Source organism: Diorhabda carinulata, chromosome 4 (assembly GCF_026250575.1).
Source record: "Diorhabda carinulata isolate Delta chromosome 4, icDioCari1.1, whole genome shotgun sequence".
Lineage (NCBI taxonomy): Eukaryota > Metazoa > Arthropoda > Insecta > Coleoptera > Chrysomelidae > Diorhabda > Diorhabda carinulata.
The window spans coordinates 1353934-1380879 of record NC_079463.1 but is presented as its reverse complement, the minus strand read 5'-3'; the positions used below and the strand labels follow the sequence as shown (position 1 = coordinate 1380879).

The 26946-nt window shown below is 30.2% G+C and overlaps 7 protein-coding genes and 1 long non-coding RNA gene across 8 annotated transcripts; 3 read left to right on the top strand and 5 right to left on the bottom strand.

The window, feature by feature from the left end:
* The first annotated feature begins 89 nt into the window (after nt 1-89).
* LOC130892744 (apoptosis-inducing factor 3-like) lies at nt 90-6136 on the top strand. The gene is made up of 7 exons (XM_057798320.1): nt 90-401; nt 574-828; nt 890-1140; nt 1680-1945; nt 3519-3790; nt 4053-4377; nt 5538-6136. Exons 1-7 carry the CDS (start codon nt 308-310, stop codon nt 5752-5754), a joined length of 1680 nt encoding a protein of 559 aa, XP_057654303.1. The 5' UTR covers nt 90-307; the 3' UTR covers nt 5755-6136.
* LOC130892746 (uncharacterized) lies at nt 525-4872 on the bottom strand. The gene is made up of 3 exons (XR_009059094.1): nt 4798-4872; nt 4611-4730; nt 525-2623 (listed from the first exon to the last, which is right to left on the bottom strand). It is a non-coding gene; the product is annotated as an uncharacterized LOC130892746 (long non-coding RNA).
* Nucleotides 6137-6191: 55 nt separating the features above from the next.
* Nucleotides 6192-6972, bottom strand: LOC130892549 (cytochrome c oxidase subunit 7A2, mitochondrial-like). Its single transcript, XM_057798006.1, has 3 exons — nt 6739-6972; nt 6498-6605; nt 6192-6407 (listed from the first exon to the last, which is right to left on the bottom strand). The coding sequence occupies exons 1-3, from the start codon at nt 6751-6753 to the stop codon at nt 6270-6272; spliced, it is 261 nt and encodes an 86-aa protein (XP_057653989.1). The 5' UTR covers nt 6754-6972; the 3' UTR covers nt 6192-6269.
* Nucleotides 6973-7072: 100 nt separating this feature from the next.
* LOC130892558 (RNA polymerase-associated protein CTR9 homolog) lies at nt 7073-12233 on the top strand. The gene is made up of 12 exons (XM_057798021.1): nt 7073-7305; nt 7357-7455; nt 7512-7751; nt 7827-8049; nt 8110-8351; nt 8470-8697; nt 8853-9163; nt 9225-9448; nt 10073-10239; nt 10309-10638; nt 10697-10959; nt 11027-12233. The coding sequence occupies exons 1-12, from the start codon at nt 7264-7266 to the stop codon at nt 12162-12164; spliced, it is 3507 nt and encodes a 1168-aa protein (XP_057654004.1). The 5' UTR covers nt 7073-7263; the 3' UTR covers nt 12165-12233.
* A 1046-nt stretch (nt 12234-13279) lies between these two features.
* LOC130892557 (motile sperm domain-containing protein 1-like) lies at nt 13280-14976 on the bottom strand. The gene is made up of 4 exons (XM_057798020.1): nt 14553-14976; nt 14333-14496; nt 13674-13891; nt 13280-13608 (listed from the first exon to the last, which is right to left on the bottom strand). The coding sequence occupies exons 1-4, from the start codon at nt 14683-14685 to the stop codon at nt 13404-13406; spliced, it is 720 nt and encodes a 239-aa protein (XP_057654003.1). The 5' UTR covers nt 14686-14976; the 3' UTR covers nt 13280-13403.
* A 113-nt stretch (nt 14977-15089) lies between these two features.
* LOC130892178 (ER membrane protein complex subunit 8/9 homolog) lies at nt 15090-15980 on the top strand. The gene is made up of 3 exons (XM_057797400.1): nt 15090-15353; nt 15407-15553; nt 15661-15980. The coding sequence occupies exons 1-3, from the start codon at nt 15159-15161 to the stop codon at nt 15901-15903; spliced, it is 585 nt and encodes a 194-aa protein (XP_057653383.1). The 5' UTR covers nt 15090-15158; the 3' UTR covers nt 15904-15980.
* Nucleotides 15981-16795: 815 nt separating this feature from the next.
* LOC130892177 (ras-related protein Rab-10) lies at nt 16796-21594 on the bottom strand. Its single transcript, XM_057797399.1, has 4 exons — nt 21351-21594; nt 21036-21235; nt 20843-20932; nt 16796-19263 (listed from the first exon to the last, which is right to left on the bottom strand). The coding sequence occupies exons 1-4, from the start codon at nt 21475-21477 to the stop codon at nt 19075-19077; spliced, it is 606 nt and encodes a 201-aa protein (XP_057653382.1). The 5' UTR covers nt 21478-21594; the 3' UTR covers nt 16796-19074.
* Nucleotides 21595-21771: 177 nt separating this feature from the next.
* LOC130892171 (ionotropic receptor 75a-like) lies at nt 21772-26650 on the bottom strand. The gene is made up of 9 exons (XM_057797392.1): nt 26479-26650; nt 24893-25068; nt 24529-24837; nt 24312-24436; nt 23532-23702; nt 23130-23347; nt 22716-22927; nt 22199-22473; nt 21772-22057 (listed from the first exon to the last, which is right to left on the bottom strand). Exons 1-9 carry the CDS (start codon nt 26630-26632, stop codon nt 21811-21813), a joined length of 1887 nt encoding a protein of 628 aa, XP_057653375.1. The 5' UTR covers nt 26633-26650; the 3' UTR covers nt 21772-21810.
* Nucleotides 26651-26946: the final 296 nt, after the last annotated feature.

Here is a 26946-nt window from a genome sequence, read left to right as displayed (position 1 = left end):
TTTTAATGTAAATAACGTAACGTTAGTTGCCAAAGTTAATATAGTGGTTGTGACGTCACGTTAAGATGATCAGATTAAATTAGACAAGTGACATTTGTATAGCAGTTTTTAAGCGTTAATATTTGATTGATCGGTGGATTAGCCGTTATTAATTTAATATCCATTAAAAATCTCCTAATTTAGTAAAATGAACCTTGAATAGGTGTTTATAGTTAAAAATAACATAGGACAAGGTTGTAAATAAGTTGTTTGTTGCGGTTTTGCGGTGTATTTATTTGTTATAAAAAGGTATTTCGATAAATAAACAATGTTACATTCAGTCTCACCTTTATTTAGGAATTGTCAGTATTTAACTGTTAGTTTCAGAAGTATTCCAAATCTATTTCGCAACAAAATGAGCTGTAAGTAAAATTATCTATTGTTGAGGATAGCTCATTTTACCAATTTAAATATATAAAATAATAATTTCTCTTTATTAATTAATTATATTGTAGCTATACTTTTGGAATAAATAAAATCGACAATTTTTCGTAACTTATAATATTTTTTTATACTTTCTTTCCGTGATTACAGCGTCAGACGATTACGTTGAAGACGTAGTTTGTAAAGTAAGTGATTTAGAAGAAAATAAACTGAAAACATTTCAGTTACAAGATGAAGGTGAAGTGTTGCTTGTAAAACAAAATAACATTATAAGTGCTTTAGGTTCTAAATGTACCCATTACGGAGCTCCGCTTGTAAATGGAGCTATTGGTAATGGGAGAGTTAGGTGTCCATGGCATGGAGCTTGCTTTAATTTATCAAATGGAGACATTGAAGAATATCCAGGTGTTTATTTATATAATATAACAAAAAATATTTGAATTTATATTTTATTAAATTATTAAAGGTCTTGATTCACTCCCTTGCTATAAAGTAACTATTGAAGGCGATAATGTTAAAGTCAGGGCTAAAAAAGATGATTTACTCACTAATAAAAGGATAAAACACATGGTAGGGAAATGTCAGTTTGATAAAAGTTCTATTGTCATCATTGGTGGTGGTCCAGCTGCTGCTACTTGTGCGGAAACTCTTAGACAAGAAGATTATGAAGGAGATATCACTATGATATGTAAAGAAAATTATCTGCCTTATGACAGAGTAAGTACAATATCAATTCAATTACATAATTCCATTTATTCAACTACTATTGATAATTATTCACTCAAATTATCAATTTCTATAATATTTACAGGTTTAAGGTGGTTTTACAAACTTTCTGTTTCATTTCTCTTATTATTTAAAATTGGTATCTCTTTTTAGCTCCTTTTTGTTTATTGAAAGAGCTTTTTAGTACCAGTTGCTAGAATGAGTTAGATTTCTGATTTCTTCTTGGAAAAAGGTTCCGAGACTCTTAGGTCCGCGAGATTAGTTGTAGGGTCATATATTCCTGACTTAATTGTTCGTTTTTAATTTTGGAGCCAACAGTGTAGAATATGAAGGAGCTTGAATGAAATTACTTCAATATAAAAAGAAGATATCAATTTGATTTATGAATAAAAATAATTAATTGATCACTTTTTTGCATTCTTTTAAAGATTTAATCGATGTTCGATTTTTTTCCTGAAGAAATAATAAAATTTATTTAAAAAAAAAGGAAAAATAAACATATGAATGCGTTTTTTTAATATTTATTTTAGGTGAGACTCAGCAAACAAATCGGTTTAAATATAGATACAGCTTTGCTTAGAAACGAAGATTTCTATCAAAAATATAATATAAACGTAGTAAAAGGTATAGATGCCACCTCTGTTGACACTGTTAATAAAACAGTAACTTTAAGAAACAATTCCTGTCTTGGTTACAATAAATTATTCATTGCAACTGGTAATAAAGCTAGAAGACCCTGTATTCCTGGAGCTCATTTAGAAAACGTTCTCGTTTTACGAAGCTATGAGGATTCGAAGTAAGTATTAGATTTATATTTGACCATTTTGTTGATGCAAAAGGGGTTTGAAAATAGTTTTCGATTCTTTTAGAAGGATTTGAAACAATTTTAATTGTTTGGGAGTATCATAAATTATTTTTCAGAGAATCTGTTATTAATTCTTAAAAAAAGAATTAGAAAAAGTATGATAATGATAATTGAAACATAAAAATAGAGATGCATGAATTTAAATCGATTTATGGAGCTTATATAAAAACCCCACTGGTCGATGTTAGTCCTAATAGATGTTTTACCATTTTCCTTTTATTAGGAAGAACATGAAGAGTAGTAGTGCATGTAATTGTATGGTATAAGCAAGGTATTCAGTGGGTAGCTAATGGAAGTTGAAGGGTTTCACTTGTGATTTGCGCAGAATCATAGTTTTGGGTTAAAATTGTCCCCGCAGCAAAAGTATCTTCCATTTCGGAAACTTCTGCCTTTAAGCCATTTCTAGGAGTTGAATTATGTAGATGTGATCTATTATCGACCTTCCTGCTGTTAATTCAGCCTGTTTTTTTTTCCTTTTTTTTGCCTTGAATTTGTTCTCTAATCCTGTTTCTTTCATATATTCTTCCCATTAAAGATGCCACGATAATTATCACATAATTTGGGATCTTTGTATCCTTGTTGCCCTTCTTTCGGTATGTTTTTGACTCTCTGGAACAGATAGTAGTAGTTTTTCGTATCCGCATTAGAATAATTTGTATCATCAGGATAAAACTACCAATTGGGCAGTATGAATGTTGTTTTACTGTTATTTATGATCTCCAAACACTTTTTTATTTTAAAATATTTTGGTTGCTACATTTTTATCATATTTCCAAAAGTTTGAGGATTTGTCAAGTCTCTCGTGGATCCTTGGAGGTTCCCTTTGACCACTTTGTGAATAAATAGTTTAAATAATTACAAATATTTTTTTATGTACATTATTATATTGTTTACTCTTGGATTTATTATGTTATTTAATACATGGGTGTAAAGACAAAAATTTGAGATTTCATTTGAATTAATTTAGGTATTAATTAGTTGAAATTTTTTACAAATTTCATCTATGATTGCAGTATCCAGGTGTAATTCGAATATTTTTCTTTCTAAATTTAATACAAAAATTATAATTTGAATCATTACTTATATTTCAAGGTATTTTGTAGCTTGCAACTTGTTTTACAGTAAAAAATGTCATATTTTTCACATTCCTACTTATTTATATATGAATATTTATTTGAAAATACCTTTAAATTATTATTAACCACTTGTTTAAACTTCCTGTCAACAATTTGGTTTTAATTTTGATATAATAATTTGTGGTTATCAAGTTTGTAAACAAAATATACAAATCTAATATACGGTATGATTCAAATAAAATTTGTTTTTCAATAGACCTAATTGAAGGTTAAATGAGGTCAACTTTGGATTGGAAATTAAAAATATTGGATAAAACAGTCAATTTGTTAATAGAAATAAGCAACTATGTTTTGAAATAGGCTCAAATTCATATAAAAACCTACAATACTTGATTATACTATAGTTATAACAAGATTATTTTTGTTAGATTAGCTAAATCCTTGTTATCCACAGAAAAAGATATGGTAATAATAGGTAGCAGCTTCATAGCCATGGAAGTTGCCGATTATTGTAAAGATAAAGTGAAAAAATTAACGGTTATAATGAGAGACGAAGTACCTTTTAAACCAGTTCTTGGACCGAGAATAGGAGAAGCAATTTTGAATTTGTTCAAAAAGAACGGAATCAATTTTATTGCTAAAATGGGTGTAGATGCAATAAACGGCAAAGATAAGGTCGAAAGTGTTAAATTACATGATGGTAAGTTAACACAATTGGATCTTTTGATATTTAGAATAAGTACAAAGAAAACTGTGATGTATGGTACAAATTTATGTGGTTTGAACAGTTACATACTTTCATTGATTCATATTTAGCATTATTTCATCTACTAACACCCTAACACGAAGAAAAATTCAAGGAAATACTAAAAAAATAATTTTCTGTGCTTGATTTTAAAACTCTGCATCGTTCTTATTGATTAAATTCAATCGGGTTTTGTGACAATTCCCACGTGTTTAAGGTACGATAATGCCTGCTGATTTGGTACTATTGGGAACGGGCAGTAACACAGATACTGCCTTTTTGAAAAATTCCGGTATACAGTTACAAGAAAACGGTACTATTGAAACTGACGAATACCTGCAGAGTAATGTTCCAGATGTTTATATTGGAGGTGATATTGCTTTAGCTCCTGTGTGGAGCAGTGGTAATAAAAAAGCGGCGATAGGACATTTCGGTTTGGCGCATTATCACGGGAAAATAGCCGCGTTGAATATGGCCGGAAAAAGAACGAAATTGAAAACGGTGCCATACTTTTGGACTAAATTGGGTCCGTTAAGTATAAGGTAAGTGACTAAATTTATTGTTCATAGGTCTAACGTTGATCATTTAGCGAGTATCGGTGTAAATTTTAAAGTATAAAACAATTAGGTTATGTTGATGTTCGATATACTTGAAACATTTATAATTTCAGTTAATATATATATATATATATATATATATATATATATATATATATATATATATATATATATATATATATATTTGACAAATGTATATAAAAAAAAGGTCTACTGACCTTAAATGATGCCTTTTGTTAAAATATTTCATTTATTTCGTTCGATTTTCATTCATACTTTCAACAGTTTTGTTTGAGGTTTTTATCAGCAAATAATGATATTAATTGTAATTTTACTCACTACAAATAAGATAATTAGGATTATTTTGCACCAAATTGCATTAAATGAACAATTAATAATACATACGGAATTGAACAGAGCCGTAATTATAAATTTCTTACAAACAAAATGACTTATATATCGAAGTGTCAACTGTCAACTGACTATCATAGATCTACATTCCGAGAAAACGAGATATTGAAACTTGAACTTTGTATAATATCTAATGAAATTTTTGTATTATTAGTGATATTTAATTATATTATCTAAATTAACAGTCGAAATTTAATATTTAATAAAAAATTTATCCAAACAAAGCAATAAATCATTACGAGTAACGTGAATTGAAATGTTGGCCATATTATAGTGGTGAACAAAGACTTTATTTCATTTGTGAGTAGAAAATTGATTGTTTCGAATGCTTTTTTGATTTTTGGGCAAAAAAAAAGAAAATATATCACTAATATATTCATAATTTGAATATAAATAACGAAAAATTTCTTCGCCATGTCAATATGGTGACAGGTTGTTACGTCATCTCTATATAATGTTCATTTAGGATTTAGTTCTAGCATTTGACTTTCTTTATATCTCGTTCTAGTATTGGAAGCAAGAATATTCATTTCAATGAAAAAAATCTCTCAAAACAATCAATTCTTTATACACCGATGAAATAAAAACTTTGTTCACAATAACAATATGGCCGACGTTTCAAATCGCGTTACTCATATTTATGGCGCGAAATTTGAACTTTAATTTACGATCGTCCTATATATAAATGATTTATACAAATCTAATAGCATATTTCAACATTTCCAATTACGTAGATACTGCGGACATGGAACTTTCGACGATATCATATACACTGGAAATGTTGAAGAATTGAAATTTGTAGCGTTTTATTTGAAAGACGACGTCGTCGTAGCTATTAGTTCTTGTGGAATGGATCCGTACGTTTCGCAATTCGCCGAACTTTTAGCAAAAGGAAGAAGATTACATAGAAGCGATTTACGCGGTGATGATCCGTTGAAATGGGCTAAATAATAAATCATCTTTGATCTACTTCTTCGTAGTACAACTAGGACGACAAAAATCTCGAAATTTTTTTCTATTTAATTACATAACTAAAAGATTTGTTCAGTAATTGAAGGTTCACTACTTTTGAAAATAACTGTATCTTCATAAACCCATTTACTAATCACTTATTTACACGTTTTTTAGTTAATTTTCTGCATTTAAAAACATTTTTTCTTTATTTAAATAATTTTTTTATGAATTTCAACCATTTTTATATTATATATTAACCCTCGTCATTTTTTTCCCAAAAAATATTTCCCTCATGTATACTTGCATTTATTCAACGAGATTCTATCATTTGTTAAATTACGCAGTTTAAATAGAAACGTATTAAAAAAATTATAGAAAAGTGTGTTTTATTTAACCAAAACCCCATAAAAGTAAATTTTAATAAAAAAAACGTATTTTTACTTTTAGAATTTATTAGGTAAAGAACAATTTTTCACCATACATACTATTTATACTAAATAATTTATTATTGTCTATTTTTTGCCAGTGATAATTCTATACAAAGTTTCAAAGGACATACCCACTCCGACAAGTGTCAATAATGCCGTGAACTGATATAATAGTTTGTCTCCAAGACCCGCTTTCAAGTGAACTGGTACCCCATCATCAACCTGTAACCAAATAAAACGATCAAATAAATTAAAATTGGATTTATATTCACGCGAATCCAATTTTCAAGTACCTTATATGCAAATATTTACCTGGAGTTTCTTTTGAAGTTCCTTGAGTCGTGCAGTTCTTGGTCCAACTTCGGTGGAAGCATTTCTCACAACTTGGTTACTAATAGCCCGGCTTAAAGCCCATACTTGCTACAAAAAAAAGAACGTAAAACTATACTGATGGTTACGTAAAGATGGGTGTTGTGAGGTTAACTGAGTGAATATTTTTAAATTACTCTTGTATTCAATCACACCTGCCGTACGGATATTTTCTACAACTCACCCTTGCATGATTCATTTTAATATTCTTTTATTACTTAATAAAAGTAATATATTTTTTATACGACAATCTTCGTATTACGATTGACAATTGACAAGCCTTATTCTTCTAGTCACTTATTGTCAGATAAAGGGTACGTTCCACTAAGCACCCTCGATCTTTCCCGTTCCACTTAGTCCAGAGCGTTATATTCGAAAACTCAAATAGAATGGTAGCGCCGTAAACGCTTAGTCGAATACACCGTTATTATCATATAAAATCGTAGACGCTCTTATATATACCGCTGCACCAATTTAAGATGGCGCTTCAGTTGAAATGATACCACGTGATCTCTTTTGACGTTCTAAGCCCGCGTCGAGTGTCAACCATAGATCAACCATATCCTAGTGTCAACATGAAATCGCACCTTAATTTGTTGATGTGACTTCTATTTAAAAGTTATTATTTGCTATCGTGATGTTATTTTTGTAATAATGGTTTCTAAATAAGTGTATCAACGTTACCGAAAAAATATTTTCTATATCCAAAATGGCCAACGTTATTGAAATCCCTTTACGGGATACAGACGAGGTAAATTAATGTTTTATTTGTATAATTTGGAAATAAATGTTGTTATTTTAGGTAATAGAATTATATTCTGATCAACTACCAGAAGGAGATGAAGTTCTCGGTATATTACGACAAGAAAAAACTCAATTATCAGTTTGGGTTAATCTTGCTGTAAGTTAAATCCATATGTTTTGATATACTTATATAACAAAATTTTATTATTTCAGCTGGAATATTACAAACAAGGGAAAATCGATGAATTTATTAAAATACTGGAATCCTCGAGAACGGATGCAAACATTAATTACAGAGATTATGAGAAGGATCAAATGCGTGCACTTGATATGCTTGCAGCATATTATGTGCAAAAAGCGAATAAAGAAAAAAATAAAGATAAAAGACGAGAATTATTTACTAAAGCGACCCTATTGTATACAACTGCTGATAAAATTATTATGTACGATCAGGTATGTAATCAATTTTTTCAACTTTATATACAAAGTTTTTATTATGAAGTTCCCGTGTTTGTTTGGTTTTTCTAGAACCATTTGCTGGGAAGAGCATACTTTTGTCTTTTAGAAGGGGATAAAATGGAGCAGGCAGATGCTCAATTTAATTTTGTATTAAATCAATCTCAAAATAATATCCCATCTTTACTCGGTAAAGCTTGTATAGCTTATAACAGGAAGGATTATCGTGCTGCTCTAGCTTTTTACAAAAAAGCACTTCGTACTAATCCTAATTGTCCTGCTGCAGTTCGATTAGGTAATTGATTAGTTTTTAACAGTATTAAACAATTTAAATCACTTGTAATATGAATTCAAGGTATGGGTCATTGTTTTATAAAACTTAACAATCCTGATAAAGCTAGATTAGCTTTTGAAAGGGCGTTGGAGCTGGATCCGAAGTGCGTGGGTGCTTTAGTAGGTCTAGCAATTTTGAAGTTGAATTTACAACAACCTGAATCAATTAGGACTGGTGTACAGATGCTATCAAAAGCTTACACTATTGATTCTTCTGATCCAATGGTTTTAAATCACTTGGCTAATCATTTCTTTTTTAAAAAGGTAAATACTTTCTTTTAATATCATTTTCCAATGAAAATTAAAGTAGTTCTTTTGTACCACAATTGAAGATAAGTAATAATAGCTAAAAGTTGTTGTTTTTTTTGAAAATATTTTATAGGATTATAGTAAAGTACAACATTTAGCCCTACATGCTTTCCATAATACGGAAAACGAGGCGATGAGAGCTGAAAGTTGTTATCAACTGGCTCGTTCGTTTCAAGTTCAAGGAGATTATGATCAGGCTTTCCAATATTATTATCAAGCCACTCAATTTTCTCCAGCTTCCTTTGTTCTTCCACATTTCGGTCTCGGACAAATGTATATTTATAGAGGAGACACTGAAAATGTGAGTATTCACCATAATTTTATATAATTTCTACTAATCATAACAATTTTGACAATATTAAAAACATTTTTATCCTCAACTTAAAACTTACATTATCCGTAGTGCAAAAAGTGTGTATACCATTTACTGGTGGTTCTAGAAATTCTAATTTTCAGGCAGCTCAGTGTTTTGAAAAAGTTTTGAAAGCCCAACCGGGTAACTACGAAACAATGAAAATATTGGGATCACTCTATGCGAGCTCAAGTTCACAATCGAAAAGAGATATTGCAAAAGTTCATTTGAAAAAAGTAACTGATCAATTTCCTGATGATATCGAAGCTTGGATCGAATTGGCTCAGATATTGGAACAGAGTGACCTGCAGGCTTCACTGAACGCTTACGAAATGGCGATGCAACTATTAAGAAAGAATGTACAGACGGAAATACCCGTAGAAATATTAAATAATGTAGGAGCTTTACAGTTCAGGTAAATTTCAACTGTTGATATCAAATAAATTGATACAATTTAATTTTTTTAATTTCGATAGGCTTAATAATCTTGAGGAAGCGAAGAAAAATATTGAGGAAGCCATTAGTAGGGCTAAATTGGAAGCTGCACATGATCCCCAATATTATAATTCCGTTTCAGTTACCATGACTTACAATCTAGCTAGATTAAACGAAGCTATGTGTCTTTTCGATAAAGCTGAAAAATTATACAAAGATATACTGAAAGAACATCCGAATTATGTCGATTGTTATTTGAGGTTAGGTAAGTATTGTTTATATAAACATTCAGAGATAAAAGTAGTTCTTTGGTACTGCAAATTCATTTCTCAACATTTTGCAGTTTATCCTTTTTATTACAAACAATAAAGTAGTTCATTTGTACCACAATTAAAGTTTTAATCATTCTAAAGTTTGTAATTTCTATAACGAAGATAATAGTAGTTCATTTGTACTATAATTTGAGTTTTAAACATCTTGCTGTTCATTGTTTCTAAAGCAAACTTTATAGTAGTTCTTTTGCACCACAATTGAAGTTTTAAACATTCTGTAGTCAATCATTCCCTTAAAATACAAAGTAGTAGTTCATTTGTACTAAAGTTTTAAACATTCCACGGTTTATATTTTTCATAACAAACATAATAGTAGTTCAATTGTACTATAATTCAAGTTTTAAACATCTTTCAGCTTGTTCTTGTTATAACAAACATTACAGTAGTTCTTTTCTACTATAATTTAAGTCCTAACCAAATAACAGTTTATTGGTCTTGTAAATGATATAATAGTAGTTCTTTTGTACCATAAATTGATTTGGCAATCCATTATTCTTATAATGAACAAATCGGTAGTTAATTTGTACCACTTTTTTGATATTTTTTTCTTTATTTAGGCTGTATGGCAAGAGATAAAGGTCATTTCTACGACGCTTCCGATTGGTTCAAAGAAGCCCTAAGAATAGATACCGAACACCCCGATGCTTGGTCCCTATTAGGAAACTTACATTTAGCCAAACAAGAATGGGGCCCCGGTCAGAAAAAATACGAAAGGATATTGAAAGTAAATAAATCATTTTATAATAGTACCTAATTTGTTTTTTTTTTTTTAATTCGAAAATATTTTTTTTAGAACGCATCGACTTCTCAAGACTCATATTCCCTAATAGCGCTCGGTAACGTTTGGCTGCAAACCCTACACCAGCCTAGTAAAGACACCGATAGAATCAAAAGACATCAAGACAGAGCTTTAAATTTATACAAACAGGTACTGAAGATCGATCCGAAGAATATATTCGCCGCTAACGGCGTCGGGGCCGTTTTGGCCCACAAAAACGCAGTTAACGAAGCCAGAGACATTTTCGCTCAAGTCAGAGAAGCCACCGCTGATTTTTCAGACGTTTGGTTGAATATAGCTCATATCTACGTCGAACAAAAACAATTCGTAAGCGCCATTCAAATGGTAATCCATATTTTTTTAAATAGACAATCAAAAATAACAACGAAATGAATTTTTTTAGTACGAAAATTGTTTGAGGAAATTCTACAAGTACAACAACGTTGAAGTGTTGCAGTATCTCGCCCGGGCTTATTTCAAAGCTGCCAAATTTAAGGAAGCGAAAATGGTTTTGTTGAAAGCGAGAAGAGTTGCCCCGCAGGATACTATCCTTTTGTATAACATTGCGTTAGTGTTACAAAGATTAGCAACTGTCATTCTAAAGGACGAAAAATCTGCCCTTGTGACCGTATTACAAGCCGTGCACGAATTAGGATTATCCTTAAAGTAAAAAAAAATATTTATACATCCTTTTTTAATGAATTTAACCTAAAATTTGCCTAATTATTTTTAGGTATTTCAATTACCTCGTGGAATTGGCCGATAAACAAAAATACGACGTAGCCTTAGCGGAATTAGAGGCGAGACAATGCAAAGATCTCTTGTCCCAAGCTCAATATCACGTAACCAGAGCGAAGAGGGTCGACGAAGAAGAAAGATTGATACGTAGGAAGCAAGAAGAAGAAAGGGCCGCTTTCAAGATGCGACAAATGGAAGAACAGAAAAAACTGGCCGAATTCCAGAGACTCAATAAAGAACAGCTGCTACAAAAACGTCAGGAATACAAAGAAAAAACCAAAAACGCCATCATATTCCAAGATATGCCGGCCGAGAAGAAAACCAAGGGCAAGGGTGGACGTAGCAAGGGCGATATTATTTCGGATTCGGGTAGCGATCAAGAGAACGGCGAAGGGCCGTCGCGCGATAAAAGAGAAAAGAAAGAACGAGGTCGCAAAAAACAACGGCCGGAAGGAGGTAAAAGTAAACGAGGAAGGAAACGCAAAGAACAAGAGGACGATTCCGATGGGAGCGATAAACCCAAAAGGAAATACAAAAAGAAGAAAGAACCCAAACCGAAACAAAAAGACGAAGGTCTCAGTGCCAAACAAAAAAGCAAAATCGTATCTAAAGCCACGATATCATCAAGCGACGAAGATAGCGATAATAATCTTAAAATCGCCAGCGATGAAGAGAGCGATAGAGACGGTGGAAAACGTAGAAGAAGAATATCGTCCGGATCAGATTCGGATGAATCTCGTGGACGATCTAATAGTAGATCGAGGTCGAGGAGTAGTTCAAGATCTCGTTCTAAATCAAAAAGTAAATCCAGATCACGTTCGAGATCTAAAAGTACGTCTAGATCACGTTCGAGGTCTAAAAGTAAATCTAGATCACGTTCGAGGTCTAAAAGTAGATCGAGATCACGTTCGAGGTCTAAAAGTAGATCGAAATCAGGTTCTAGGTCTAAAAGTAGATCAAAATCACGTTCGAGGTCTAAAAGTAGATCAAAATCACGTTCGAGATCTAAAAGTAGATCAAAATCAGGTTCTAGATCTAGAAGTAGATCGAGATCGCGTTCTAAAAGCGGTTCGAGGTCTAGATCCGGATCAAGGAGTGGTTCTGGATCTAGAAGTGGCTCAAAATCTCCTTAGATTTTATTATAATGCACATTTCATTAATTTGTACATTTAGATGGTTGAATAAAGTTTTTATTTCCGCCATTACCAGTTTCTTCATCTACTGCCAGTCGTTAAATACGTTCAAATATTCAGATTATGTTCTTTATCTAAACTAGATCGTGTTATACGATCTAAAAGTATAGATAACAACATAGTGATTCCAAATGAAGTTGTACAGCACCTTAAGATCAAGTTAAACCATGTTCTAAATCTAAAAGTAGGTGAAAATTAAGTTTTATAAGCGATTCGAGGTCTAGAACCAGATCTAGGAATGGTTCAAAATGAATTTAAGGTCTAACTGTACCTTAAGATCGCCTTCGAGGTCTAGAAGTATATCTAGGTCTAATAGAACATCTAATCACTTCAAGATTTAAAGTTTAACCATGTTATAAGTCTATAACCGTAATTCTAGATCTAAAAGTAGTTCAAGAAGTATATCTAAATCACGTTCAAGTACCAATAGAAGTTCGAAACGAAGTTATGAGTCTAAATATAGATTGAGATGTAAAAGTCGATCAAGATGTAGGTCTAAAAGAACCTTAAGATCACCTCCAAGGACTAAGAGGACATATAGATCTAATGGAAAGTGTATTTCATGTCAATAACTGACATAAGACCAGGTTTTAGGTCTAAAAGTAGATCAAAATCGGGTTCAGAGTCTAAAAGTTTTGTTTAACGTTTGAAAATAGATCAAGGTTACATTCGAAAGGTCTAGATCCAAATCAAGGAATGTCAATCATGCTCTAGATCTAAAAATGGATTTAGATCATATAGGTCTAAAAGTAGATCAGGTTTAAGGTCTAAAAGAAACCTTAGATCAGCTTCGACGTCTAAAATATTTAATATTTGAAAGTAGTTCAGGATTACTTTTTAAAGGTCTAGATCCAGATCAAGGAATCTTAATCATGTTCTAGATCTAAAAATGGATTTAAATCATGTTTTAAATCGAAAATAAATCAATACCACATCCTAGGAAGATTGTAGGCCTAGATAAACATCTAACAAAGGTTTGAATTGTCTATTAAGTTGAAGTGAACCCTCTTTTAATTCAAAATTTAATTATTGGGGGAGAAATAAAAGAAAATCAATATATTTTCATCTTTATTAAAAATCATATTTTAAAATGCATAACAAAAACCGTACATTTATTTACAATACATACATATATGTCACAATCCACCATCAATTTTATTTTCGTCAAATTTTTATTATCTATGGTCGAAAAATAACCATCGTTACCAACCCTAATACATAAGATAATACCAGTTTTAGGGTGATAGTAATATGAAACTGTACAGGGATGTTGCTAGATGGCTTTGATATTTCTTCTTTTGTGGGTAGCAATAACGTCACAACACAAACTGCCCCTATGATTATTGATACTATGTAATTTGTAGAATTTAACATTGTTATCTGCCTGGAAAAACATTTTTCGATAATCGATTTTTTTAAAGCTTCAAAATCATATTTGTCGGTATGTACCTGTTTTGCTCGTCGATTATGCTTCCCCTGTCGTAAGAAGAAACATTTGTACTCCTCCTATCAGAGAAACTTCCTCTGTTCAAACTAAAAGGACCTCCTCTGTCAGAAAAACTACTTTCCCTATCAGAAGAAGGCAAATTTTCAAAATCTCCATCGTTAGAAATATTTTCCACTTCCCCAGATAAAAGTACTGCCTCAATGTCTCTTTTACCAATAAACTAAAAGAAAATTTCATAGTACTATAAAGATTTGATGTTAAATTTGACAAAGCTAATCAAGTCTTGTAATTTTGAGTCCCAAAATCAATATCCTAAATCATTTTTTTTTAATTAATAAAATTCCTTTTAATTATTTAAATAAAATAGTTAAATTTTCACTTTCTAATTTCAATATTTCAATTTATAAAATTAAACTACAGAAATCAGTAACCAGTAAAATAAATATGATTGGAGAATATGAGCAGTGCTTTAAAAAAGTACTAAATATCTAACTTAACTACAAAATTAATACTTGGTAACAACAATAGCGTACAATAACAATAGTTCTATACCTGATATAGTAGAAATAATTCTAAAAAAAAACTGTAAAGTAATATTTCCTTTAAAACGAAAAACCTACAAAATTTGTGTTACAAAGTAAAATAATATTAAATTAATTACCTCTTTAGTTGTATTATCTTGCATTGATATCCGAAATTTATCCGTAATGTTACAATTCGTAATAATAGGCGAAACATGTCTTATTATAATATCTACACTCATGTGAGGTCCTATGGTTCCTTCAGCTTCTGTAACTGCATATTTACTAGGTGCCGTGGATAAAACTAAAATCACATAATTAATCCCAAAATTGTATGTATTTAATTTTTATTATAAATACTTCTAAAACGGACTGTAAAATCGTACAGATTATACAATGTCATGATCTGTTTATGTGAAGATTTTGTTCCTACGTAAAATTTTAAACAATTCGGAAATACGAACACTGGAATTTTTCGATTATTCAAACTCATTATGAATATATTAGGGTTCTAGTTAATAAATATGTATTCCACTAATCACGACTTTATACTTTATGTTTAACAAAATCATTGTTTGCCATATTTATAAACTAACTGCTGTTATTTGTATTGGTAGTGTTGCCAAAATTGAAAAATAAAAATGTCACCTCTTCTATTTAGATTTTGCAAACGACTTATTATGAAAAATTCGATATTAAATTATGTATATTTATATTGTAATGAAAAATAGCAGACATATGAAAGACAAAATAACCATCCGATTAGAATTAGCAATATTTGAATGTCATATTTTAAGGCACTTTTTCGCAAACTCAAATTGATAAATAGATTCATTTTCAGACTGAAGTTTCTCGCAAACACAAATATAAAAAAGAAGAATAAATATTCCCAAATTACAAAAAAAGAAGAATTAATAATATTCTAGCTCATTAATAAAAAGTAAATTTTGTAATACTTTTTTTAAAATGACCAATATTAAATTTTCTAATAATGCCTACTGCAAAATGATTTTTCATGCGGCTAAATATCCCCATTGTACCGTAAATGGTGTTTTGCTGGCAAAAACCCATAACAATAGAGATGTTGAAATAGTGGATTGTATACCTTTATTTCACATATCTATAAATCTAACTCCTATGGCCGAAATAGCTTTAATGCAGGTATATCGATATTGTTTCGCTACAAAAACAAGTTTTGAACGTATGTTTTATAGATTGACGAATATGCTTCAAAAAAAGGTTTAATTATAGCAGGATATTATGTAGCTCCGGAAAATCCTAGAGAAACTAATTTCGATAAGGTATATAACCGAATATCGGAAAAAATAGCTGCTAATTGCGGTTCTTCATATGTAGTTATAGTAAGTACACTATTTTCTACAGTTCTATTTACTTATTGATTTATTTTTGCTTTTCAACTTTCTTTCGTAAGTCATTTTCGTATGTGAGTTGAATTGATCGTTTTCAGGTTAACAGCACTATTTATACTGTTCAAAAAGGTAAGATTCCCTTGAAAATAGGGCTGTACAGTGACGGGCACTACAAACAATGTGAAAATGTGAGTGTCTTAGATGACGCTCTCAACATCTGCATAACAGGCATTAACGATGAATTGTACAATAAATTGATCGATTTCGATAACCATCTTGATGATATATCATTAGATTGGAGAAATTGTGAATTAAATAAGGATTTTGAGTCCATGTCATGAATTTAATTGATTTAAATTATTATTTATGTTATAATTGAATAATAAAATTGGTAATTATGGTGTATATTTGATGCAAACAGGATTTTTTTACTTCTCCATGAGACTTCAATCACTCAGTGCTTCTTTGATGTCTTTGCTGTGGTGTTTAGCCATTATCAGGTCGCAAGGGGTGAGAGTAGTGTTTAAAGTACGGTTTTAGTCAATAAATCCAATAATAAGAGAGAATTTGGGAAAACGGAAGCAGAATTTACATCAGAAGAGTAATAAACACCCACAGAAGAGGCCCTAAGTTAACAAACGTTATGAAGTACACTCATAAAAAACAAGAGAACGCTAAAAGGATCAGTAGTGGTGAATAGCAGTGTTAAAGGTGCTTTTTTAGTCAATGAATCAAATATATTGTTTGGCAGTACTTAAATTTACAACAGAAGAGTAAATAACACCCTTAACAGAGGTCTGAAGTTACAAAATCAATGAAGCAGAGGCATCAAAAACAGTAAAACATTATGCCGACCACTAGAGGTGAAGAGCTATGTCAAAAATGCTGTTTGAGTCAATAAATAGAAAGAATTTGGGAGAAAACGAAAGCAAAAAATTTAACATATTGTTCGGCAGTACTTGAATTTACAAAAGAAGAAAAAAAACAATGAATAATGAATAATAGGCATCATAGACAGGAAAACTATATGCTAAGACCTAGAGGTGAAGAACAGTGTTAAAGATGCTATTTTAATCAATAAATCCAAGAAGAATTTGAGGAAAAAACTTGAAAATAATCACATTAGGAACGTTCTTAAATGAGATTTTATCCTTTGTGGATTGATAGTCCCAAATTGTTTTTGTATAAATTTGATAGGTTTTAACAAGGAAAATTAAATGAAATAACCAAAAATATTTTTCAACTATTTATTAAATGGAGCATAAATAAAAAAAAAATCACAAGAAATATCAAATAAAAACCTGCAACTATAAATCACATTATAATGTATGGCAATTTGACATATTCTACTACTTCAATATGATATTTATAGTATTTTGTTTATTTAAAACAGTGGCGTATCTATGCAAGGACGAAATGGGCCCTCATGAATTGAAAATTATTTAAAAAAATTACATGTTTTAATAAGACCAAAGGAAAATTCTGGAGTTGATAATGATTAAGACAAAATAAGTGAATTTTTTGAGTTTCTGAGTAAACTTCTGACTGTGTTTTTAATCAATTTCACTTTATGTGGTCTCAAATTATGTTTCGTAAGTTAAATTCATCAATCAAATGTTGGAAAAGGTAAAAAAAAGGGCCTCGTCGATGCTACTTCGCCCATATCTATATTAGTACACTTTACGCCATTGTTTATGAAATATAAATAAATATTTGGTACAATTTTGCATATTATTAAAATATAAGAAGCATTTTTTTGTCATTTGAATATTAAAAGGGCTGAACACAGTCCTGTGTGAAAAGAGCTGATACTGTATCTAAAAAATTGCATATAGAATCCATTTACTGTGAAAAACAACCAATATCTAAGGCCTTTGTGCTCCAGAAGAATCTTTCGCTTCTAGAACAACTGATTTAACAAGTTTTAGTAACACCAAAGGAACTATTAGGGGCTGGTAGTTATTAAAGGGTTGGTAAGTCAAAGTAAGTGAATTTTTTGAGTTTCTAACTTTATGTGGTCTCAAATTATGTTTCGTAGGTTGAAACAACCAATATCGAAGGCATTTGTGCCCCGGAAGAGCCTTTCAGTTCTAAAACAACTGATTTTACAAGTTTTTGTAAGACTAAAGGAATTTTTAGGGACCGATAGTGATTAAGGGTTAGGTAAGACAAAAGAAAGGAATTCTGGACTGTGTTTTTGTTCTTAGACTATTTTAAATAGTTACATAGTATTACCACAAGTTTAATATAGAAAAAGGCATATAAATGATATTCTTAAACATATAAAGCTCTTTGTTTTTTTTGTATGTACAACTTTTTAGTAATTATACAACTACATCGAGAAAAAAAAACGGTTTTCTCAAGTGGAAAATAAATTTTGGAGAATTTTAAACGTGATAACAAATTTTGAATAGAATTGATAGTCAATACAGATGCTCTTCACAATTGACTAAATAAAAAAATAAGTAAGTCATTCACAACGCTTGATTTAGGAACGAAACATTGTCTTAAAATAAGAAAAAAACAATTTGTATATTTTTAGTTTATGCAAAAGTGGGAGTTCGGCAATATTTTTGATAAAAATCAAATTTTTTAGACTTTTGACATGGGAAATTAGACAATTTTATGTATTTATGAAAAGTTCTGGGCAATTTAAAAGTTTTTTACAACAAATGATGTAATAAAACCGCTGAAAATCAAGAATTATGGAACAAGACTTGTTGTTCCAAGTAATTCAGGATATAAATAATAGCTGAAAGAAACATGATTCAGATACGGAGAAGTACATAAGACAATTTTGATGTTAACGAAGAAAAACTGTATCTCAGGGAGATAATTACAGCTTCCGAAACCACTTTAGTGACCATTAAAGACGACCACAGTTCCCACAAGATTACAAACGATCTTAAGAAGCACTTTCTATCACTTATACCTTCCAAGTCTTCTAAATAGTAGTGGAAACTCTCCGATGCATAATTAACAATGAAAATTGTGATCTGTCAACATCTAAAACTAGTTATAAGTATGCAGATTCAATTTAGCACTGAAGAATTTGTACAAAATAATGATATTAGTGGCAAGAATATTCATTGAAATAGATAAGACACAACCGAGGGATGAAACAAAACACCGAACAACGAAACGAAAAATATTTAACCAGAAAAAGCTGATACAAATCAAAAAGATATAATTTGAGTTTCCTTTTTTTATTTGGATTACCACCTTTATCAAATAAATTAAAAATAAACAACCTCTAGTCACCCTAAATACTAATTTGATTATTTTTATTTTTACTAGTACTAAAATGAACATCGATGTTTAGTTATTACATTACTATTATGTTTGTAATAAAGAAAACTCAAATTATTAAACTGAAAAGATGAAATAATATCTACTGAACACATGAAAACATATTTATAAGTAACTCCCGCTATTAAAAATAAAATTGATTGCGTTTATATGAGCATCTTGTTTAGAAATCAGTTCACATGCATGTACACTTAATTAAGTTACTAATTACAACAAGATTTCGTCGTACTAGTCGGTCTTCTATCCACCGTTACTCGATCTACTGGATCACCGGGTTCCTTTCCAGCTGTTTTTATCAATATGGCTTCTGCTAACTCGCTAAAAGCTCTTTCGATATTTATATTGGCCTTTGCTGATGTTTCCATGAATCTAATCCCATGTTCCCTGGCAATCTAAACAATTAAAAATTATTTAATAACCCTAATGTTACCGAAGAGATATAAACTGTTGAAATAAACAAAACAGTGTAATATAAATTAAAAATAGTGAATATTTTGCCCTAAAAATTATCTGAGATATGTATCTAGGATTGGAAGAAGCAAAAGGACTCCTCACTGTATAATCAAGGATATCCAGTTAAAAATAATGTGCCATCAATGGAGAAATGATTAGACTACAATTTTTATACACCGGGGAGTTACTGCAAGCAACAAGTTTTGGTACACCTAGCAGTCAACGTGTTAATTAATCAAATTAGTTAAATTAATCATGTAATATTAGATATAACCTCGTTTTTTTTTAAAAGTAGATAACTAGAACCCTATCTCATCTTTCGGTAAATCTAAATATGTAGTTTCGTATTATCTTCTGCCTACTCAAAGAATTTTCACAAATTCAAACAGGAGTTGATATAAATTTCCTGTAAACAATGATACGAATATTTAAAGCCTTAAAATAAACAATTGGACCTATAATTTTTAAATAATCTAATCAACGGCATGTAAATTTGAATATGGAGTTCATGGAATAAAAATAATTATACGAGGGACATAAATACTAATAAACAATAAAAATAACCACTTGTAATAATAAAAGAAAAACTAAGCTAAATAAATAATAACATTCAACCATTTTACGAAAACAACAAGTTTTATTCGATGTTTGATTCATTTTGGAATAAAATTATTCAATTTCCATTTTGTTTATTGATTATATCTCAAGGTATAACTTTCCATTCCTCCTCAACGACCATGTTTAATCCCTGGGAGAAAACTTCTAGCCCTTATCCTTTTCTCAGGTTCATTCCATGGATATTCAATGGGTTAAAAGTCACTCTAACCACTCCATAATAACGGTAATTCTCATCTTCCTCGTGTATTAGAAAACTGATCCTATGGAATCCTCCTGTAGAAAATTAGCACATGTACTGGATATTAACTGAGGATCAATTTCCACCATAAACCTCCTCAAAAAGCCACTTCTTTCTTTACACATTTCCTATGTACTTGGTCTCCTTATTTCCCTGTCAAAGTCCATCAATATATGCACCAACATTTGTAAAAGTGTAATCCACTTTTTGGTGAACTGTATTGAAGCTTCCAGTCTTTAGAGCCTTTGTAACATCGCATATTGAAGCTTCCAGTCTCTAGAACCTTTGTAATATCTCATTATGACGCTTCCACTTTCCACAGCCTTTGTCATACCCACATATTGAAGTTTCCAGTCTCCAGAACCTTTCCAACATCACATATTGAAGCTCCCAGTTTAAAGAGCCTTTGTTATACTCCATATTCAAGCTTTCAGCATAAATCAGTGCTACAACTTGTGTGTGAGTCACTGAAACGTTAGGGATGGTTTGTTTTTTTGGATGCTAGATTAATTAGTGCAATCAATGTAAAGAAAATAAAACTATAGTATAGATTCAAAGGGAAATAAATAAGAACAAATGTAAATTTTGGAAAAATAGTAGGAAAACAAAATAATGGTGTATTAAACTTACAAAATTGTTATTTATTGTGTATAATAACTTACCGTTTCACCCCTTTCTTTACTAACAGTTCTTTTGTCAGTCATATCACATTTATTACCTAATATCATTTTTTCCACATCTTCATTAGCGTGCTACAAACGTTTATCAATAATCAAAAATATACAAAAAATAAGTACAAATTAATAGAAATACTAGATGATACATTTAGTGATTTAATGACCTAAATTTTCTTACTTCATCAATATTTCTTAACCATTTCACGATATTTTCAAAACTTTTTTCATTGGTAATATCGTAAACTAACATAATACCCATTGCTCCTCTATAATAGGACGTAGTAATAGTATGAAATCTTTCTTGGCCAGCGGTATCCCATATCTGCAGTTTTATTTTTTTACCTCGTAATTCTACGGTTTTGATTTTGAAATCTATACCTGTAACAAAAGCGAGTTATAATTACACATCTTTATCGAACGAGTTTTATAAATAATACCGTCAGTTATATAAAAATAGTCGATGATATTGGAGATTTTAAAGAAAATAAATTACCTATTGTAGATATAAACGTTGTCGTGAATGCATCATCCGAAAATCTAAATAATATGCATGTTTTTCCTACTCCGGAATCGCCGATTAATAAAAGTTTGAACAATAGATCATAGGTCTTCTTTGCCATTTTTATTACTATTTTTTTGATTGAAGCTTATCAAAAACATCTAAAGCAGTAATGCCAACTCTTAAATTACAAATAGGTGGAGAACGCAGTGCTTGACTGGTTGCGTATATTTTCGATAAAACTCCATCGTATAGTTCAGTGTAGTACCAAAAAAAAAATAATTGTTAATATTTATCAGTAACTAATTTCAAACTTCACTTCTCAATTTTAAGTTAATTTCAGTGCTAATTGGAAATTTAACAATTTTTTATCGTTTTTCTATGAATATTTGTTAGTGTTTTGTAAATAAAATAATTTTTGTAATTTGTGAATTATTTATTGACATAAAACAATTTAATGAACAAACTGAAAAGTTGGTACCACTGTGTCTATCATTCTACGTCTAAAATACAAACCAATTTCAATTATTAATATAATCAAGCTTAAAATAATTCCTATAAACAACATCGCTAATATTGGATAAAAGTATTCTAAGCTGAGACTAGTTAGCGTAAACGTCGAATGAGTACCTTCTGGTTTTTTCGGGTGCCAAAAACGTAATTCTCTGTTCAAAATTCCATATTCCGCTAATCTTTGTAGGCTAAAATAACAAAATTTATTGACAGTTCTCAAACGAATCTAATTCCGAGTTACTACATCGAACACACTTCACACTGACGCTTCCGTAACTGTGAAAAGTGTAGAAATAGTGTATTCGATGGTAATATTCCTTATTACTTACCAAGTATTGAACATATCTTTTAAAGGAGAATCTTTCTGTAAACAAAAATACATTGGTTGCGACATGTACATTTGTACTTCTCGCAATTCATTTATTATTTGATCAGGAAAAGTTTTAGTAATAATAGGATAAGCAGTGGCAAGTTCGACGTGAAAAGCGTATCCACCATCTTCTACTAAATCGAGACCATTTTGTGCGCTCAAAAAATTTGAAGAATTTCCTTTCCCCATTATTTTTGTCAAATACAAATCTCTTGTTGGTTTATTTGTGGTATACTAAAATTATGTTTTTAATATTTATTGCACATCATTGTTGCGGTTATTCAGAAAGTTTTTTATACTACAATAAATAAATATCAAATTTGGCAACGTTGTATGACGTTGTATACGTCAATACTGTGATTAGTAAACAATTGAATATATAAATTTACGCGTATAACAAACAATAAAAACATAATTAATGATTTTTCGTCATTATAAAAGTGAATTATTTTTAATTGTTTATAATGATGACTTACTCGTAAATAATCTTTAGTGTATAGGGTATCTTCGCAGCCCACTTTTAATTCAGAATGAAGAATATCTTCAATAGATTTTATTTCTGTGTTAGGTTTTGTTAATAAACTAGAAACAATACTAGCAGAGTAGAACTGAAAAATCAGTAGAGAACATATAAACATGAAAAAAAATGTGATTCGTCCAGAAATAAAAAGTGGTATACCATGAATACCTGAAAAATCAAAATTAATCCATAAAGCATATGTCTGGAAGGAGTATTCGTCATATGCAATAGTTAGGTTAGGATATTATTTGAAACATGTTATTTGTTAAAACTTACAGGGTGATTCAACACTAATATAAATTGAAATAAGTGATGGTGTCTTTGAAACAAGTTTGCGGGTTTGCAAGGTGAATAAAAGGTATCGTTTTACCTTGTTGACAAAATACTGCTAAGGTATTCAATAACAAATAGCTCCAATTATTTTCTGCCTGTTGTTTATTATGTTTTTCTAACATATTAATACATTTTAAAAATAGAATAGCGATTAGAACAAGGAAAAATAGACAGAGCCATACGGACATAGAGAAAGGTTTCAAAAATACATCCACCGATTTCACAGTTTTCTGGTCTCTGAATATAAAAGCAGCCCTAAAAATAAAGGGCCGGATAATTTATATCGCACGAAAATGATCAAAAGGTGTATATAACTTGATTAACTATCTGAGATTCATGAATTTATTACGAAAAGTACTATTTCAAATCAATATTTTTATCTCAATTCACCTAGAACTATAGTTAACACAAACACCTGTTAATTGAATATTTATGTTACCTCAAAGTCCACGTTTGTCGACCGTAATCTAAAATTTTAGCTCTCCTCTCTCGATAAAATAGAGGTGAGCTTCCGTAATCTATCGTTTTTCGCTCTAATTCACCGGCCATACCATCGAAAGTACCGTCATTTTTTAAATAACCCCATGATTTTGACCTTGACACCAATGATCTATAAGAATTACAGAAACCTGTAATACTTTACCTTAGTTTTATCCACTTCAATAATATTTCTGAAGGTTTAGAAAATTTAAAATAGAAAAAAATTGGGATTCGATATTTAAATTGTTTATTTCTACAAAAAAAGTAATATATTTGATAAAAACTGGTGGTCTTACAGATCTGTATATAAATACCTTGTCAAGAATACAACGTTGCCGTTATCACGTATTTACAAAAACAACACAAGTGAATGAAATTATTGTGGCTGCTTTTATATGAAATATTATTCGAAGTAAAGATTAAGGACACCATAGATACACTACATTTTATCAAATATTTATCTATAACAATGTTTTTTAGTATATTAGAAATAGAAGTGAAATTTACATTTGGCAACTTCGCTTCTAAACGTTTGAAGTAACAAGTTATAGAAATCTGTAAGTAAGCGGTGATGTAATTTGTGATACATAGTAAATAATTTTCTTTACGTATAGATAGATGTCACCACCTTCAGAAACTTCAATTTTAATACGGTAGTGTTGAAATTTTTTTAATGTTTTAAAGAAATTAGTTATCCTGAATTGGGAAGTACTAGGAAAAACGTGTTTTATTCACTTACGTGAAATTGTAATAATTGACGCATGAACTGATCACCTCATAATGAAATCTATTGAAAGTATTTACTTCCGGATTTTTTTTGTCATGTAAATAATCAATCAAACTTCCATTAAAGTCTACTGGTAACTATAAATTAAAAATATATTGTAATTAATATTCAATTTATGTTAATTTTCTACGACGTGTTCACACAGGTCCGTACTTAGAAGGAACCTTACCACTACAATGGTTCTTAATACAACTCCTGTCATGTTTTTCCTCGACCAGTATTTATAATTTTCTTTTTTCATACGGAAACCTGAGGTATTGTTATATTTTCCCAAATTTAGTGTTTTCAAGCCCCCTCCTTTCGTAGATGCAGGATTATAAACATCTACTACGAAAAAATTATTGTATTTGGTAGGATACAACAAGTTGATGTCGGCGTCTATATATAACTCGATGTTTTTAAACGTGTCAGAAAAATTTTTATTCGTTGTTGTTATCAACCAATGTATTTTAACGTTAAAATACCTATCCCATCCACACTAAAAGGTTAAACAGTTAAACTTTTTTACTATTAAAATCATAATATCTATAAACCTGTAATAAAAACGGTTCTAGAACGTTTTGTTCGCAATCCCCATCGAGAATGACTCCAACGTGACTTTTATTCGTTTGCAAAAACCATAACTTGTCGTGTCTTTTAATTTTTTTAATATTGATAAATGCTAGCATGTAATTTTCAAAAGCAAGACTTTTCGATAGTAACAAAAATTCTAAAATAAAGTTTCCAATAATAAAACCTTAACAATAACTAATTATTACAACAAAGAAATAAATTTTATAAAATTAAGAATTGGCAACAGAGCGACAGACATTTTGTATTCCGCTTGTATTATTCGCGCGCGCGCAAGAGAACTTCATTGGGTTTTTTGTGGTTGAGATGAGGATGTTATTCATGTGAAGGAAGGGATTTATTAGATTTGCCTTTCAGAATAAATTTATACGATAATTTCCTGTCTTTATAACAAAGTGTAATAAAATTTATTCAACAAAATGCATTGCGCCATCTATATTTCCAATATCAACATCAATTATTCTGTCTTGTAGTAGAAAACTATAAAATAATATTTACTTCCGGTTTTGAGAATATATAGAGGTGGGAGTTTCTCTTAGCAGTTCTACCAATTTAAAAATAACCGTTTTTTTAGGAAAAATGACTGCATTCGAAATCAAACTTAGACAATATTTGTAAATTGATGTATGAGAAGTTTTATTTTTATTTTTTTTTTCTGTAACAATTGCAACAAATTTGTGTATTTTTTGGTTCATTTTCTTAGCAAAAACTAATTTTCAGCTCTGTTGATGGTAGAAACACCCTATATATGGAACGAGAAGAGTTTTAACAAAAATTAAACCCAAATTTGATGCAAAATCTTCATTTAATGACATAAATAGTCAAACAAAGACATTTTCAATAAAATTTTGAAATATATCTCAAGTTTACGTAAGCCATGGACAAAGTCGAAGTGATGTTTGTATATTTTTCAGTTAATATCTTTCAGTAAAATCCAATTTTTATTCTAATGATACTAGAAATACATAATATTTGAAAAAAGAATACAGATTTTATATTGATGGGCCACTATCGTGGACCGGTAGTTCCCATCTCTATATTGTTGTTGAAATGGTTGTTTTACAGATTCCTGTGATACCGCTAGAAAATCCGTAACGTTTCGGGTCTCCTCAAGAAACTCAAGATGACGCGGCTACTAGTTTATCAAATAAAATAATAAATTAATCTTTATCAGCGGATATTATTATACATATGTGATATATAATATTATTGAAAGATAGGATTATATAACTGTATTCGAAATTTGTCAAAAAAAAACTAATAATTAGTTTCATTATTCCTTAGCGCCCTCTACAATCCTGTAGAGAAACTCGTACTATATTCAACTATTTTCTTTAATTTTATACTTCTTTGATCTTTTTATGTCTCTTAAATAATAGGACGTTTCGACCTATTTTGGTCTTAATCAATTTTACCTGTTAATTTAACTTATTCGACAACGAACTCAGAGGCGTCGCGTATTTAATGTAGTTTCAATTTAAGTAATTTAGTTATAAGGTTAGATCAATAGCGCCATCTTGTGTATGCAATATGGATATTAATTACGTACCTTTATCACTAAAACATCCTATAATAGTGCCATAGTTAATAGTTTTTTCCTTAAAGTAATCTTTCACTAATTTCACGTCAAGCTTACCATTTACCAAAATTATTCCAATTATATTAAAAACAAATAGTAATTGTACCAATCGACTAGATTGCATTTCGTATGTATTTACTATGAAACTAACACAAAAAATAAATTGCCCCGTCGAGTATGTGACAATAAAATTATGTAATTGACGATGTTAATAATATATTTGATGTGAATAATTGGACCGATGAATTTTTAAAATGATTGACGTTGAAATGAATAATTTTTTGTAATGTATTTGAAATGTATGTGAAAGTTGTCGCCATCTTGATTTTCATTTAGAGTTCCAGATATTTCGTGAAAGCTTTAACGGCATTATTATGAAATCAAAATTCAGTACCCTTTTTTTCATTTAAATACAATTATTTGGAAATGATGGAATGA